This window comes from Mustela nivalis (assembly GCF_964662115.1).
Source record: "Mustela nivalis genome assembly, chromosome: 15".
NCBI classification, from domain to species: domain Eukaryota; kingdom Metazoa; phylum Chordata; class Mammalia; order Carnivora; family Mustelidae; genus Mustela; species Mustela nivalis.
Genome location: NC_139034.1, coordinates 50,686,130 through 50,703,896, shown reverse-complemented (window position 1 = coordinate 50,703,896; position 17,767 = coordinate 50,686,130). Strand labels below are relative to the sequence as shown.

At 35.0% G+C, this 17,767-nt stretch overlaps 1 protein-coding gene across 4 annotated transcripts in view; it reads right to left on the bottom strand.

Moving 5' to 3' along the window:
• Nucleotides 1–423: 423 nt before the first annotated feature.
• LOC309849079 (uncharacterized protein) overlaps nucleotides 424–17,767 on the bottom strand; it is a 37,238-nt gene continuing 19,894 nt past the window's right edge. The window contains exons 1-3 of one of the 4 annotated variants that reach the window (XR_014303475.1): nucleotides 16,066–16,200; nucleotides 8,999–9,096; nucleotides 424–605 (exon numbers count right to left, since the gene is read on the bottom strand). Coding sequence is in view for 1 of the 4 variants with exons in the window: in XM_082701301.1 (XP_082557427.1) it covers nucleotides 17,106–17,160; nucleotides 17,291–17,378 (143 nt within the window). In the remaining 3 variants the exon portion in view is untranslated. Of the gene's footprint in view, nucleotides 606–8,998; nucleotides 9,097–16,065; nucleotides 16,201–16,287; nucleotides 17,161–17,290; nucleotides 17,379–17,767 lie in introns of those variants that run through there. The other 3 variants (XR_014303476.1, XR_014303474.1, XM_082701301.1) reach the window with 3 other exon arrangements.

Here is a 17,767-nt window from a genome sequence, read left to right as displayed (position 1 = left end):
GACATGAGCTGAAGGCAGAGGCTTTAACCCACTGAACCACCCAGCTATAAATGTTATTAAAAGGAAGAGGAAATGGTGAGAGGCTGGGGGAAAAAAAATCTCTGTATTTATATTTCTTGAATTACTTAAATCAGAATTTACAAAGGGAAAAATATATATGTGCAGTGAAAAGTTCTAGAAAATACATGTTAAGCCTAAATATCTTAATATCTCTGAGAAAAGGCATGATAGTGAATGCTGGGGTAAGAAAAAATAAGTTAGAAAATCAATCATTTTTTATGTAATATACTTCTGTATTATATAAGATTTTACAGGAATATATCTATGTACCTTAAAAATAGCAAAATTTATAGGAAAAATATTCACATTGATAATTAATCATACAAAAAGGACTTTAAGAAAGCAAAGAAAAATACTCTGAAATTAGCTTTTTAAAACTTTATTATTTTTGTGAAGATGTTATAAAATCTTTAGTAAGTAGATTTATTCAAGGCTCCACTTTTAATAGGCCTTTAAAGGTCTGCAAAATCTTAGAATCTACTGGAACAGTGGTCAGAAGGTTGGATAAGCAGAAACTGTTCTGTTGGAAGGAGCACATAAAATCCCTGCAGGAAATAAAATTTTAACAAGAAATATAACATGATATATTAAAACCAAAATGGAAGTTTCTAAAAATTTAAACATTAAAATCTCTATACCTATGATATGCAAAACTATAATAGTAAAAAAAAAAAAAAGAGAGAGAGAGATCCTTTTGTGCTTTGTATCTATTAAAATGAGAGCTGAGACATGAAAATAGTGTGATATACACATTAATGTAAATAATCACTCTTGACCTAGGCCTCCAAATTCTTGAGCCACTAAGTAATTTATATAATTGGTTAAATGCTGATATGTGGTTTATGATTTCTAAAACTGATTCTATAGTTCTTTAAAAAATAAAAAAAGCTCATCTATCTCTTAAGCTCAGATATGTGAACTCATATTTCCTCTGCTATTCATTTTAACAAACCTTTTATATGTATTAAGGGAATAGAAATGGTTTCTGTTAACTTAGTCTCAACAGAATATCCACATATTTCTGACTATAAGATTATTTAGTAATCCTTTGTAATAGCTATCTACTTAAAAATTGGCTTCTTTCTTTGTTCTAGAAACAAAGCAAATAAACTTATCAAAATGGAAGGAAGGGTAGGAGTGTGACAATTTACATTAAACTAGTGCAGGTGTTCATTTCACTACCCAAAAGAGTCACTCAGCCTTTTTAAATATTTGGAATTATTGATAATCATACTTTCTTCATGATTATAAAAGTAATTTTTCATCTCTGAGACTTCTTAAATCATTTCAAAATGTAATTGTCAAGATGGAGTTAAGGAAAAAACTCTTTTAGTAGAGAAGAATAAACTGATTAATGTAAATAAAATAATTATGATTTAAAGCTAAAACTGAAGGAAGCAACATAATCTACTATATTTTTATAACAGTCCTATATACTTTATACTTTAGAATCAAAACCAAGCCTACCATGTTTGTTTCATTATCTGAGCAGACTTAGAAAGGTATAAATTAAAGATGGAATCGGAGGATTTTGTAAAAATAAATCTTAGCAATTTACACAACAGTCTCAGAATAACATTATAAACAGTATTGCACTTTATCGTTCCCTCAAATTTTCTCTTGAAGAGTATCAGATGCTATAGCATAATTTGTGCCTATTTTTGGCCCCTGTACTTACATCATCTTGTCAAATAGGCAGAGGTTTAGGAATTTGAATTGAGTGAAGACATTTTCAGTCTCTGGTTGCTGCAACTTTTCACAAAATGTTGTTACTTTTAATTTCCAATGACACTTTACAAGTCATTTGCCGAGCTTGCACATTTGAAGCAGCATCTCATTAGGTAAACTGCCAGTACTAATATTCTCTGTTTATTTGTTATAAATTTTTGCATAAGTAGTAGATAGTAACTCATGGTGATTTTTGTGTTTAAAGATTTGGCAGATGAAATAAAATGAACAAGGAGGGTATCAGATATAAAATTTAATATTTATCATAAATTCAGGGAGATCCTGTATATTGTGTTGGCGACTTTGAGAGTTTTAGTAACATATACCACAATTTTCTCTCTTAAGATGTAACTTTGATGTGATAGAAGTTAAAGATATTTTCCATTTAAAATTCAAGTAGAGCTTAAAGAAATCAAACATTTTCCATGTACCCTGCCTCCCATTATATTTGCCCCATTACTGTATCATTTTTAGTGAGAAGTTATGCAAGAGAATAAGATCTAATTTGAAAAATAGATAACTGTCTCTTTTTGCAAAATCACAATTGTGTTAGAGTAGTTTTACACAATTCAAATCTTGTCATTTGCTTAGATATAAGTATTTTTTAAAAGAATTTATTTATTTATTTGAGAGAAAGTGAGTGCAAGAGAGATCACAGAGGAAGAGGGAAAAGCAGACTAACTGCTGAACGGGAGTCTGATTGGGGGCCCAACCCCAGGACCCTGAGATCATGACCTGAGAAGATGCTTAACTCACTGAGTCACTACACTCAGCTACACCCATAGCTGAAGTATAGATAATGGGAAGAGTTTCTTATGAGTTCTTTTTACATATCTTTAATGGATATATGTGTATAACTCTAAAAATCTTTGAAATATCTTTACTTTAAAATCCATGAAGGGGGCGCCTGGATGGCTCAGTGGGTTAAGCCGCTGCCTTCGGCTCAGGTCATGATCTCAGGGTCCTGGGATCGAGTCCCGCATCGGGCTCTCTGCTCAGCAGGGAGCCTGCTTCCTCCTCTCTCTCTCTGCCTGCCTCTCTGCCTACTTGTAATCTCTCTCTGTCAAATAAATAAATAAAATCTTTTTTTTTTTAAAGATTTTATTTATTTATTTGACAGAGAGAAATCACAAGTAGGTGGAGAGGCAGGCAGAGGGAGAGAGAGGGAAGCAGGCTCTCGGCTGAGCAGAGAGCCCGATGCGGGACTCGATCTCAGGACTCTGAGATCATGACCTGAGCCGAAGGCACGGCTTAACCCACTGAGCCACCCAGGCGCCCCAAATAAAATCTTTTAAAAAAATTTAAAAAAAATAAAATCCATGAAGGAAGGAGATAATTTTCAACTTATTTTTAATGATCACATTTCCTTTTTCTAAATGTAATCCAAAGGTTTACAATAACACTATGTATGTTAATTACATTGGAATAACAATTTGCTTTAATTTTAAAAATAAAAAAATTCAAGATCTACACAAATTAAACAAAACATTTAATGTTCTTTAAAATGAATGTACCAGTAGTTATTCAAAAATTAATTAATAAATTATGTAAGTGTACCCTGATATGAAAAGACATATAACTGAATCAAAGACACCATAACTGAATCAAATCTACAAACTATTCCTTTTTAATTTTACAATTTTGCAAGGTAACATAAGCTTAAATACATTGCCCATGTGTGTCTAACATTAGGCTACATGTGGACTTGGAATAAAAGATCATGTACTTTACAATGTATTAATAACTTATTCTTTTTAAATATATGCTAAAAAAATTCAGCAGTTTCCATTGTTTTTGAGTAGATACATAGTATTTCAAAAAAACATTTCAGTTATATAATAAAAATAAATTAAAAATGCTCATGTATTGGCCCATGAACCCACTGAAAATATAAACAAACACTCTTTCTCTTTAAAGTCCCTTTGAGATTAATCTATTCTCTTCCTTCTCACAGGAAACCTTCTTTTCAACCCATTTATATAGTATCTCCTTGCTTTTCTACATAACCTTGCTATGTATGTTTTGTCCTTAAATAATATATTATGACATTTTGCTAACTCTAAAAAACCTTATATAAATGCAACCAAGTCTTAATGTTTTCTCAAAAACTTTCTTTTCTCCCTCAACCTTATAACTATGGTATCCAGCAACTTGATTTTGCATGTAACTGGGGATAATTCATTTTACCACTATTCTAAACTGTATTTATAGAACAATATTTTGTAGATAAATTAATGTTTTATAATATATTTATTCATTCTTCTCATGGATATTGGAATATTTTAAATTTTTATCCTTATTCCTAGGATACATGTGCAAGTACATGTCAATCCAATTATTTTTAAAGTGGTTACACCAAATTTAAAGGAAGCAGCTCTTCATAGGTGTTTCCATTCCTTCTTTTTTCTACAAAACTTGATATTGTCAGCCTTTCATGTTTTCTAAACTTGCATGTATAAATAATATTTCACTGTGGATTCAATTTTGCATTTCCTTGATTACCAATGTAAATGCAAATGCACGTAATGTATATAATTAGAAAATTACAACTATAAATAGTTCAGGTTTCCTCTTATCTGATGTCCTCATGGTTTTGATCACTTTTATCAGTATTTTTTTAATTTTTATTTAGTTTTACATTTATTTGGTTTTACTTATAGAATTCCTTTATGTAGTGTAGATTCTGATTTTCTCCTAAATATGTGAATTATGGAGACTTTCCAAGGTGACAGAAGGGTAGAAAACCTTAGTTTTGTCTGGTCCCAGAAATTCATTTAGATAGCTATCAAATCATTCTGAACACCTGTGAACTTAACTGGAGATCTAAGAAAAAAATTGCTGCAATTCTACAAATATAAAAATGACCACTTTCTGCAAGAATGACAAGACAGAAAAACTCACCTCAAAAAAGAGAACAAGAAGCAGTACTGACTGCCAGGGACCTAATCAGTATGGATATTAGTAAGATGTCAGAATAATGATTATAAAGATACTAAAGAGGCTTGAAAAAAAGCATAGAAGACACGAAAAATATCCCTTTCTAGAGAAATAGAAAAATGAAAATCTAATCAAGTCAAAATTAAAAAGGCTCTTAGTAAGATGTAATAAAAATGGAGGCTCAACTGCTAGGATAAATGAGGCAGAAGAGAGAATTAGTGATATAGAAGATAAATGATGGAACATAAAGAAGTTGAGAAAGAGATAAACAATTGTTGGATTATCAGGGGAGAATTTGAGAGATAAGTGATACCATAAAGCAAAGCAGTATTAGAATAATTGGGATCCCAAAAGAAGAGCAAAGAAATTGGGGGCGGGAGGTAGAGGGTATATTGGAGCTAATTATAGCCAAGAACTACCCTAGGGGAGAACTTCCCTAATCTGGGGAGTGGAAGAATATATTTTCAAATGTCTTATCAGACAAGGAGCTAGATTCCAAAATCTATAAAGACCTTATCAATCTCAACACCCAAAGAACAAATAATCCAATCAAAATATGGACAGAAGACTTAAACATTATTTTTCCAAAGAAGGTGTACAAATGATCAACAGACACATGAAAATATGCTCCACATAACTCAACATCAGGGAAATACAAATCCAAACCACAATGAGATACCAACTCACACCAGTCAGAATGGCTAAAATGAGCAAGTCAGGAAACAAAAGATGTTGGCAAGGATGTGGAGAAGGGGGGACCTCTTACACTGCTGGTGGGAATGCAAGCTGTTGCAACCACTCTGGAAAACAGTATGGAGGGTTCTCCAAAAATTTAAAAATAGAACTACCCTATGATGCAGGAATTGTACTACTAGATATCTACCCCAAAGATACAAATGTAGTGATCTAAAGGGGCATTAGCACCCCAGTGTTTATAGCAGCAATGTTCACAATAGTCAAACCATGGAAAGAGCCCAGATGTCCATCAACAACAGAATGGATAAAGAAGATGTGGAATACTACTTCTCAGCCATCAAAAATATGAAATTTTGCCATGTGCAACGATGTGGATGGAATTATTAAGCTAAGTGAAATAAATCAATCAGAGAAAGAAAAATTATCATATGATCTCACTCATATGTGGAATTTAAGAAACAAAACAGAATTATAGGGGGAAGGAGGGAAAAATGAAACAAGATGAAATCAAGGAGGGAAATAAACCGTAAGAGACTCTTAATCATAGGAAACAAACTGAAGGTTGCTGAAGTTGAAGGGGCATGGGGGGATGGAATAACTGGGTGATGAACATTAAGGAGGACCCATGATGTAATGAGTACTGGGTACTATATAAGACTGATGAATCACTTCTGATACTAATAATACACTACATGTTAATTAATTGAATTTAAATTGAAAAAAGATACGTGACATACAAATATTATTTGGCCATTGTAGCTTATCTTTTCAATTTTTTTCAATATCTTTAATAAAATCTAGTGAGAGATTTTATATAGACCTTATTTATATATATTTATATATATTATATATATGTCATAAAATATATATAATTCTATATTTTTTGTATTTATATCTGTGACTTCTCTCTTGGAATCTTAAACAGGCTTCTGATCTGTGTTTCCTTATTTTCTCCAGGTACATTTTTCTCTCACTCATGGTCTTTTATTCTGGTTTGTGTGCTTTTATGTGTGTGTTTGTATGTGTGTGTTTGTATGTGTATGCAGTGTACGTGCGTGTGTGTGTGTGTACTGAGCCTGTGTTCATAGGTTTTGGAACTAAATATATGGGGCTGATCTGAGGACTGATTGTGTTGGGCTCTTCCAGAGTTGATTTACAATCGATTCTGATCTGTGCTTTTGACTTGATCACCACCAGCCTGCTGTAGTGATTTTGGAACACTCAAACAGTGTGAATTCAGGCTACAACACCAAACCAGATTTTCTGTGTCCAGAGTTGCGGAGTTAACATATTATGAAACATGGTAAATTATGCCTAGTAGTCTTTTGCTGATCAATGGTAATATGTGTCTAAAGAATCTTTGACTCCCTAAACATTGGCCACCAAAAGTGTATAGCCAGAACCTGTCCTTAGATACTATTGAAACTTGCTAGAATACAGTTTAGTTTGCTTCTGAATATACACAAAATGAAATGAGGAGCCTGTCCATTATTCACACGCAGGCCAAGTCCTCAACATTGCTTTGGCTTACAAACTCCATTTAAGCAGCGATTAATACTCACCCCAAATCACAAGATTATCGGCATCAATACTTTCTTATTGTATTGACTTTTTCTTATTGTATTGGCTGGCACAAATGGGGAGAGGGGGGTTCCACAGTTTTATATGATTCATCTCTAAAAGAAAGTTTGTCCTGGCTTGATATGAAAGGCATTTCTCTTGTCACATAATGAGAAAAATATTAAAATTCTTCTCTTAATATATGAGTGTGATAAATAGGAAAATATAAACATGATATGGCTTACAGAATTGGATCTATGCCAGGAGTAGTATTTCATATTATTTTCTGTTTTATCTTATGCAATATTGCCACTCCTTTACTCTATTACCTTAAGTCTCTCTAGGCTTTGCTTCTGCTATTTTCTTTTGGACACCATACACAGACAATTTCAATGTAAAACACTGTTTAAAAGCATTCTAGAAAAGTTTAGCACTCTCTGTGTCAGTATTTAATATGAGATTTTGAAGGTAATTTTTAACCTTTTCAGCTTCTAAATTGTAGCTTGTCTTATTAAAAACACTTTCTCTCTTCTCTTCCCATGAAAGTTCTTGTTTTCAGTAAAAGCAAAAGAATGTATCAAACAATCCAGAGATCCTCATTCTGTACATTCAGGATGTGACAGGGAAAGTGATATTATCACAAACGGTGACTGCTTACATTCACATTGTGCAAAATGACCCAGATGATCAGTTTCTTGTTGAAAACTGTAAAAGCAGAAAAGGTTCAGAATGTCATAAAAGCAAAAAAAAAAAAAAAAAGCTATTTTCATGAATTCATTGACCTTTCCATTAATATCATAACAGAGCATAATCACTAAGGCTTTTAAATTAGCAAGGTAGCTCAATATAGAGGGACGGCTTGAGAAATCTCAGGGGCTTATGTTGCCAGAACAAGATCCTGACACTAAAAGTAAAAGGGTAAATGAGAATGATGTTTAGTGATGACCTTTAGGTCCCACAGCTGCTTATCAGATATCTTGTCTTTTTGCCTTACTGTTGCACTTTAGCTTATTAAAATTAATTGTGTTCTATTTTAGATGTTAAGAATTTTTAGCTCATAACCTTCGCTGTTGAATGAACAGTAACATTTTCTTTTCTTTCTATATCCTTGATGTACGATGGTAATTCCAACTATATGATTTTAAATAAATATACTAAATAAAAAAGATCTTGTAATTTTGTTAGAAAATAAAAATTAAAAATTAGGTAATAAGAATTGAAAAGGTCACAAAGTTTCAAGAAGGAAGGTTTTTTTTTAAGATTTTGTTTATTTATTTGAGAGAGAGAGAGTGAGAGAGAGAGCATGAGAAGTGAGAAGGTCAGAGAGAGAAGCAGACTCCCTGTGGAGCTGGGACCCTGAAGCAGGACGTCATCTCAGGACTCCGGGATCTTGACCCGAGCCAAAGGCAGTTGCCCAACCAACTGAGCCACTCAGGTTCCCAAGAAGGAAGGAATTTTTGAGTAATAAAAAGAATAAACTAAAGCTATACAACAAATGTATTTCTTACAATGGGCATTTAAATGCATTTTTATATACCTGAACTAATATTTTCTACTAACGTATATTATATATCCAGAGAAAAGCCTTTACCCTTTCTGACTGATAATGTTATGGGGAATGCTTTAACAGTTTATTTCTTGGTGTCTCTACCCACAAGGAAGTAGGCAGTCATTGAGAAATATACTATTGAAACTCCAGCGTAAATGTACAATGTGTTTTGTCCTTTCATAAAGAGAATGATTAGGCACTTAATTTACCTGTCTTGTCAGATGAAGCTTTGTTTTTTAAATTTCTATATTTCTACAAAGTTTATATTTAATATAAATATAGGGTGATGAAAGGAATTTTTATAACAAAATTTGTCAGTGATACATTTGTCAATAATATATTGATTAGTCTGAGCTCTATGACTTTCATGTGGTGTGCACACAAAAATTATATGCTTTCCATTTATATATATATAGTTATTTAATCTTCTCAATATCTATAGGAGCTATGCATCATTTTTAGTCTTACCTTACAAGTGGAGGAACTGGATCAAGAAAGGCTTGTCCCAAGAAGAAATGCTTCTTTGGAGTGGAAGGACATACAATTTTCTTTCCAACTCGGGACAGCTTTAATATTGAAAGTAGAAAAATGTTTTCAGCAAACAAAATCAGAGACAGTCATACAAAACTCAGATGCACAGTCACTTTAGAGAAGTACATGGCAGAATTCAAACTGAAATTCAAACCTCTGACAGCATAGCTGCACTCTTAAACTCTGTTCTGCACTGCCTGCAAACTAGTGTCATTAACTTATGAATCACACTTTGTATTCTCTTCTGTCCAGCAAGCACAGCAGACACTGGTCACCAGCACGGGGTAGAATTCCATTTACATGGAGAATAGCAAAGGTCATCATTATGCCAGCCATCAGAAGTAGAAGTTGAAACACATTTGCCCACTGCATCTTGGTATTGGATTCACCAAGAAAACACAACACAATCAAGTACCAGATAAGCAGAGTTTTACTCACATAGAGAAAAGACAAAGCAAGATTAGCTTCAATAGTGAATAACAGTATTCCATGGCCAGTGGTACCCTCCCAACAGCTGATTCAGTGCAATCGGCCTAAGTACACCCTTCTCATGCTCTAGAAGAAGGACTCCATCCTCTCACTGCAGGGTCTGGATATAGTAATGGAATTGGCCATGTGTCATATGATACATACACATAAGCAGAACAAAGGAATATTCAGAGTCTTAAATAGGGCAAGTTATTCCCACATTTGGAAATAAGCCCTTCACAAGACAGTAAGACCTTTTTACCCCTCGGTAAGGAAGGGTTCCGGGCCCAAGACTCTGATGGGCAAACCTGGGAAGGGCAACCATTGGGGGTCACACCATGGCTATTTTCCAAAAATGTCCTGTTTTGTTTGTGTTTTTATAAACTAAAGGCTAACCTTTATTGGGGCCATGTGATTAGCCAGAAACTCTGCTCAGTGAGGGCCTACATCTTTAAACAAGCAGACCGTATGTTAATATAACTGAATATACATTCTTTTAGAAAGAAGAATCAGTGGGTAATAATAATAATTTAAAAATAACTAAAAAGAAATGGAGAATATGACCTTATGATGTAGGATAAGATGGGTATTTAACATTAAGAGAAGGTAGTTAGGCAAAACAATTCAAAATATGACCCTTAAGGTGACATCAGAGGGGAGAACACTATGAAATATGTCAACAAAATAATGACCTGGGAAAAAGAATAGCTGTTATGAGGGTTCTGTGGTGAAAAAGAATTTGGGGGCGCCTGGGTGGCTCAGTGGGTTAAGCCGCTGCCTTCGGCTCAGATCATGATCTCAGGGTACTGGGATCAAGTCCGGCATCGGGCTCTCTGCTCAGCGGGGAGCCTGCTTCCTCCTCTCTCTCTGCCTGCCTCTCTGCCTACTTGTGATCTCTCTCTGTCGAATAAATAAATAAAATCTTTAAAAAAAAAAAAAAGAAAAAGAAAAAGAATTTGGTGTATTCAAGAAACTGAAGATAGAGTGACTGAAACCAAGTAAGTTAGGAAGATAGAGTGTGGCTTGAGTTTGGAAATCTAGGCAGATGCTTTATGAACATAATAAGGCAGGGCACCTGGGTGGCTCAGTCATTAAGTGCCTGCTTTCAGCTCAGGTCATGATCCCAGGGTCCTGGGATCAAGCCCTGCATTGAGCCTTTGCATAGAGCCTTTGCATGGAGCCCTGCATTGGGCTCCTTGCTCAGTGGGAAGCCTGCTTTTCCCACTCCCCCTGCTTGCGTTCTCTCTTGCTGTCTCTTTCTCTCTGTCAAATAAATAAATAGATAGGGGGGAAAACACGATAGGGCATTTGATTTTACTTTAAATTTTGGGAAACTTTCGAATGGCTTTTCTTTCATTGAAAATACTTGTTGAACACTTACTATGAGACTCATGTAATGTACTTAAGTTACGTGAAAGTTAAAAATGCTGGTAAGAGAAGAGAGAAAAAAATTTTAAATAGAGTGTTCGGGATAGGCCTCATTGAAAACAGAAGATCTGAATAAACATTTGAAACTGGGTTGGGGGAAAGCTATTGGATACTGGTGCGGGGGTGTGGGGCATTCTAGCCAATGCAAAAGCTTTCAATTGGGAGGATATAAGTTGCGTCTGGGTCAGACCAAGAAGCCTGTATTCTGGAGTAGAGTGGAATGGGCAATAACAAAGTAAGAGCTCAGAATGTGATGAGAGAAGGAAGGAAGAGGAAGAGCAGATCTTGTAGAGCTTTGTAAGCAATTAGCAAGGCTGAGGCTTTTACTTTGATTGACATGGAGATCTATTAGCAAGATTAGAAGAGAGAAGTAGAATGATTTGCTTTACCTTTTTAAAAGATTACACTGACTGCTTGGAAAGGGAGCATGGGGAGCAGGGAGAACAGTTAGGAAGTTGTAGCCATCCACCTGAAAATCAGGTTTCAGCAAAAGAGGTTGTTAGGAGCAGTCCAATTTTTTTTTTTTTTAAGATTTTATTTATTTATTTGACAGACAGAGATCACAAGTAGGCAGAGAGGCAGGCAGAGAGAGAGAGAGAGAGAGAGAGAGAGAAGCAGGCTTCCTGTGGAGCAAGGAGCCCGATGCCGGGCTCAATCCCAGGACCCTGAGATCATGACCCGAGCCGAAGGCAGCAGCCCAAACCACTGAGCCACCCAGGCGCCCCGAGCAGTCCAATTTTTAATGGAACTTGAAAATTGACTCAACAGTATTTTGTATGAATTAGATGTAGAGTATGAGAGAAAGGAAGAAGTGCAGGATCTTAGGTTGAAACTGAAAAAGTCGTTTTCATTAACATAGTTGCATTAGACTATGTAAAGAGGTTGGAAGTACATGCACAATCAGGAGTTCAGGTTTGGGGATGTTAATTTTGAGGGAAATATTAATTATGAGATATCTACTAATATCTTAGGCAAGCGTTAAATGGGCAGATAGATATACAGATTCAGATGATTGCTTTTGTGTAGGTATATAAATCTGAGAGCTGATGACAAATAGATGGTATTGAAAGTTACACAAGGAATGATATGTATCTCTCCAAAGGAGTGATTTCAGAGAAGAAAAGAAGATCCTGGGCACTCTAGAATGAAGGAGAGGAGAACAGCAAAGGAAATTGAAAGGAGCGACCAGGGAAATAAGAAGAAAACTAAAAGGAAATAGGATCATAAATAGGATATAAAAAGCAAATTGAAAGATCAAGTAAATTGAGGATTGGAAACTATCAGATTTCGTAGCATGGAAGACGTCGGTGGCCATGACAGAAACTACCTCAATGAAGTAAAGTAGTTGGACTGAAAGTCTGATTGGAATGCGTTCTAAATAATGGGAGGAGAGGCATTTGAAATAACACAGTGAGTAAGTATAATATCTGCAAAGAGTTTTGCTGCAAAGAGATGCAAAAAAAATAAATGGAAAGGTAGCATATGGGAAAAGATGGATCAAGGGAAAATTGCGGTTTGTGTTTGTTTTGTTTCCTTTTATAAAGATGTGAAAACTAATAACAAGTTTGTATGATAGTATAAAGAGATCTAATAGAAAGGAAAAATCTGATGTTATAAAAGAAGCACCAATATTTGAAGCAACGTTTTAGAGGGAGGAGATGAGATTCAGTGTCAATGTTGAGAGTATTTCAAAAGAGTAACAAGTGACATGGCAGATGATATGGGTACAGATCCCGGTAGGTGAATAGATATGACAATGGGAATTTGAGAGAAATTCTGCTAAGTTACCTGCAATTTTCACAGAGAATCAAAGTCATTAGTAAGAATGAGTCTAATGAAAATGCATTTGACTTAAGATGAAAGAGCTGAAATTAACACTTAGGAAAATAGGAGAGTGAATGGTATAAGTAAGGTATGACTCTGAGTAGCCTTAAAAGTCTACTTGATATTTATAATCATGAGTATAAAGTGAAACCATCAAAATGGTACGTTTTTATGTTATCTATTTTTATCCATATTCATTCAACTTCATTGACACAAATGTGGAAAAAGTGGAAAGATGGATTTTATTGGCTACTCATTCTACCAAAGAGTACAAAAAGCAAGGGAGGAATAAAGAAGTAGAGTGTATATGAAATGTAGTGATTCTAATGATTGATTATGGGACATAGTCTAGTAGGAAAGAATGAACATGAAGGGAATGCGGAGAGTGAAAAGTTTCAATAGGGTTTAAAAGATTGTTAAAATATTCAATGAAATGAGCTAGAAAGAGTGTAGTGAGCAGAGAACAGGATACTTCACGTTGAATGAATGAGGTTCTAATAGTATTAGACATTATAGGTAATGGCAAATTCTATTACAGGTAATGACACATTCTAGCATACACTTCGGAGAGTGACTCAGAGTGAAGGATGAGATCAATAGGAGAGAAATTCAGAAACTGAAGTTCCAGGTGTCAGGAAGAGAAACTAGTGAAATCACTGAGAAAATTCACCAGAGTTGTGTTGAGGAGCTCTCAAAGTTAAAAAGATTAAGAAGTGGGAGAATCTACTAAGTCTCGTGTACTTGGTAGTAGACAAGAATAAGAGGTAGCCACTGAGAGACTCAGATTCCATGGATTCCATGCTAGTTTTAAAGAGAGAGGGGAGAAGAGTATGGAAATGGAATCAAGGAGTAAGGAGATCAAGGTTGTGAGGAGCTTAAAAAAAATACCTTCATCAATTGAGAAGGCTATAGCTAAAGTGGTGTCTTTTGTAATGGCAAGAAGATGCTTCAAAACAATGACTCAGGGCCTAGAGATTTTTTTCTCCAGGAGCATAATGGAAGGTTTTCAAGAGTGATAGCGAGGGGTGCCTGGGTGGCTCAGTGGGTTAAAGCCTCTGCCTTCGGCTCAGGTCATGATCCCAGGGTCCGGGGATCGAGCCCTGCATCGGACTCTTTGCTTAGCAGGGAGCCTGCTTCCCTCTCTCTCTCTGCTTGCCTCTCTGCCTACTCGTGATCTCAGTCAAATGAATAAATAAAATTTAAAAAAAAAAAAAAGAGGGATAGTGAAGTAGCAATAAGGAAAGATTAGAAGGTGGGAGCTTTGGGATAAATCCAGAGCCAGAAGTTTCAGTCGTGAACGGATTAAAATCAAGTCCTTGTAGAATCAAGGCAGATAAATGTGGCAAAGTCATTACCTGTTAGAGCTTGCTGAAATTTGGGGAGTCTCTCCTGACTTATATCAACGGAAGGGGAATTCTAAGGAAGCATGTTTTAGTCTGAGTGTTAGGGATTCTCTCTGAATGGGTATGCGAGGAAGAGTGGTCTTTTCTTTGTGTGTATGCACACTTCCACCACTGTGAGGATGAGGAATGTGGGAAGAAGTCTCTTGTTATGCCAAACCTGTGGGGCATCCTATTGTCCTTGTAAATGAAGGGAATTTTTGAAGGGAAAAGGATGGTTTTATTCCCAGTGTCACAAAGGTAGTATGAACTGTTTTATTTTTGTCAAAGATCAACTTGTCTACCCTGTTGAGGATGGGTTGGAACCTAGAGAGAAAAAGAAATGTGGAGAAAATTGTTATTACTCCATAACACATAAAAATGTTGGTCAAAACAAAAAAACTCTAATTTCACTTTGCTCTTTGGTTTCGTTTCTTTTAACTTGTAGGAGTTTTGTGAATATTTTGGGTATTAACCCATTATCAGATATATGGCTTGCAATTTTTTCTCCCATGGGCTGGCTTTTTTGTTGTTGTTGTTGATTGCTTCCTTTGATGTGAAGGAGCTTTTAATTTAATGTGATCCCACTTGTTATTTTTGTTTTTGTTGCCTGTGTTTTGGTGTCATGTCCAATAGATCATTGCAAAGATCAGTGTCAGTGAAATTTTTTCCTACGTTTTCTTCTAGGATTTTTGTGGCTTTAGGTCTTACATTTAAGTCTTTAATCCATTTTGAATTGATGGTGTGAGAACAGGGTCCAGTTTCATTCTTTGGTATGTTGACATCCAGTTTTCCAACACCATTTATTGAAGAAACTACCCTTTCCCCATTGTGAATTCTTGGCACCCTTGCCAAAGAGTCATTGACTATGTATGCTTGGGTTTACTTCTGGGCATTCTATTATGTTCTATTGACCTACATATCAGCTATTTTTAAAAAGTCACAAAAATAAATGAAATAGTTCTTTCCCTTGAGGTACTCTAGAGGGAATTACACACACACACACACACACACACACACACACACACACAATTTTTTTTTTTTTTTTGGTAACATGATTGTATTTCAGCTATCAACCTATGATAAACTAACTCAAATAAACACCTGTACCTTTCAATCAAGGACAAGCAGATACTGATTTTTTATATTTCCACCAAGGCTATCCTCCCCTATGAGGCACTGCCTAGACAAATTGAATTCTATAAAGAAGACTGAAAGAACTCCAATAATATAGAAGTCTATAGCATTTTCATATTGTTTAACAGATCAGAAAACCTATAAAAGCCTATAAACACAGTGTATATAGGCAAAATCCTTAAAACTTTCTGACTTCCTGTCACCAGACCAGCCTTCTGAAGCATCATTTTGTTCTCCCTATCCCCAGCTTCAATACTCACTAACATTATCATTTAAGACCACGTGATGAAATGCTATATTAAATTGGCTTTTTAGTCCTTAACATCCTCACTATTAAACATTCATGTGTCTCTGAAGCACCTCCCTTCTCTCCTTGATCCAAACTCTTCACAGCGGGAGTCTTAATTCTTCCAACTCTTTCCTGTGGTGAAGACTTCACATATACTGTTATTCTGTCTGCCTGGAAAACATTTATTTTTCTATTCTTAAAAAAAAAAAAATCTCAATTTAAGTGTCACCTCCTCAAATCAATTTATCAGATAGCACCCCAGACTAATTAGTTTTCTCTCTCATACCAATTTGTATTTATTTACATAACCTTGTTTATTTTAAACACTTTAAAGGCAGGGTGGTGTCCATATGTTCTCTGCTAAGTGTCCATTCCGAGCAGAAGAGGGTGAGCACATAGTTTATATGGATATTTATGTAAAGGGGCAGGATAGATAAAAGAAATGGAGAAAAAAAGGGAAAAAGAAAAGAAGCATTTACCATCCTACTTACTACCCTAGGGGATGGTGGGACATCACACTAAAGAATCTGAATGGCAGAGCCTTGGGTGGCTCAGTTGTTAAGCATCTGCCTTCCACTCAGGTCATGATCCCAGGGTCCTGGGATGGAGTCCCATGTCTCCCTCTGTCAAAAAAAAAAAAAAAAAAAAAAAAAAAAAAATCTTAAAAAGCAAAACAAAACAAAAAAGAATCTGAATGGCAATTGAATAGAAACAATGGTTAGACTGTTTTGCCATATGGTCCCATAACATTTCTTTCTACTGCGTTCATAATCATTATATTTGAAATTAATTGTTTATTGTTCATTTTCTCCAGTGAGTTTTATGGTTCATGTGGAAAAGAACACCATCAATCCCCTTTACAAATTTATTCCCAGGGCCTAGAACTGTGTCTGCCAAAAATTGTGAATTGAATTGACTTATTAATAAAGGATGATTTATAACCTTGTGTTAGTTAGGTGATCAAGTTTCCTACTCAGAACTTAAGCCCTCAGTTAAATTCTATTCTTTAGTTTCTTAATTGAAATGGGCTCTCATGTTTTGTATCAGTTGATTTAATAAATGCTGTGTTTGTATATTCATTCATTTTGATTGTCGGGTCATCATAGACCTTTCACTCACTATTTATCTGCTTCTCTAACTTTCAGAAAAGAGTATGTCCAGAACAGCTTAATCAAGTTTTAGCACAAGAAAAGGGGGATTAATTTGGCATCTTTGTGCATATAAACAAATAAATTTCTTTTAATCTACTATCCCTTCATCTGACATATAAACTTTGATAAATGGGACAGTAATTTTTGGAGATTATAACATTCATTATCCTTTTTGCTTATCTTCAGTAGCAGGGTTTTGTTTTTTTCTCCCCTCTTCTTCTTTTTCTTCTTCTTCTTCTTCTTCTTCTTCTTTTAAGAACGATTTTCCTTTTGGCAAGTCTATTTCTCACAGAATTCTTTTAAAGCAAATGTCATGTGGGGATATCACCAGGTAACCTTAAAGCAAGGCTTTTTTTTTTTTTTTTTTTTTACCACAACTTCATTTTTATGGAGTGCTTTTGGAGGAAAAGCCATCTCAAAGCACTGTCAAAATTGGAAACAAAACAAAAGTCACACAGTCAGAAAAATCAATGATCTTTCACATAATCCAAGATTAAATCAAATCAAACTAGCTTTAAGCTTAAACTTGAAAGCCAGTCAGAATTTGGCTCACCTGAGAGGCCCAGTAAAGACTAAATTCTGGACACTTGTGTTGCAATAGGAGGCATCCTCTGGGTAATAATTAATGATTTGTCCAAAGTCTGAAGGAACATTTAGAATCAGTTCATAAAACAGTGGAAAAAAACAAACAAACAAACAAACAAACAAAAACCCCAGACCAAACTAACAATTCATCTTAGAACCATGTACTTTATTTTTATTAGTCAATTTTAATAAGAAAATTGGTTTTGAATTTTGACTTGAATCTAACAGTAAATAGGAAAGGATTGCCTCAGTTGTAAAGAGCCAGTCAAAGAGTTTCTGCTTTCTTCATTCAAGAGCAAAATTAGTTTACATGTGAAAATGGTAGAAAGGAAAAACATTACTGGAGGGGGCAGATTTGTTCCCATATTCTAGAGGATTCTGGAACTAAGAAGCAAAGGTTTCTAAATCATCTTTCTTTAACCTAAATGTATTTTAACAGAATTAA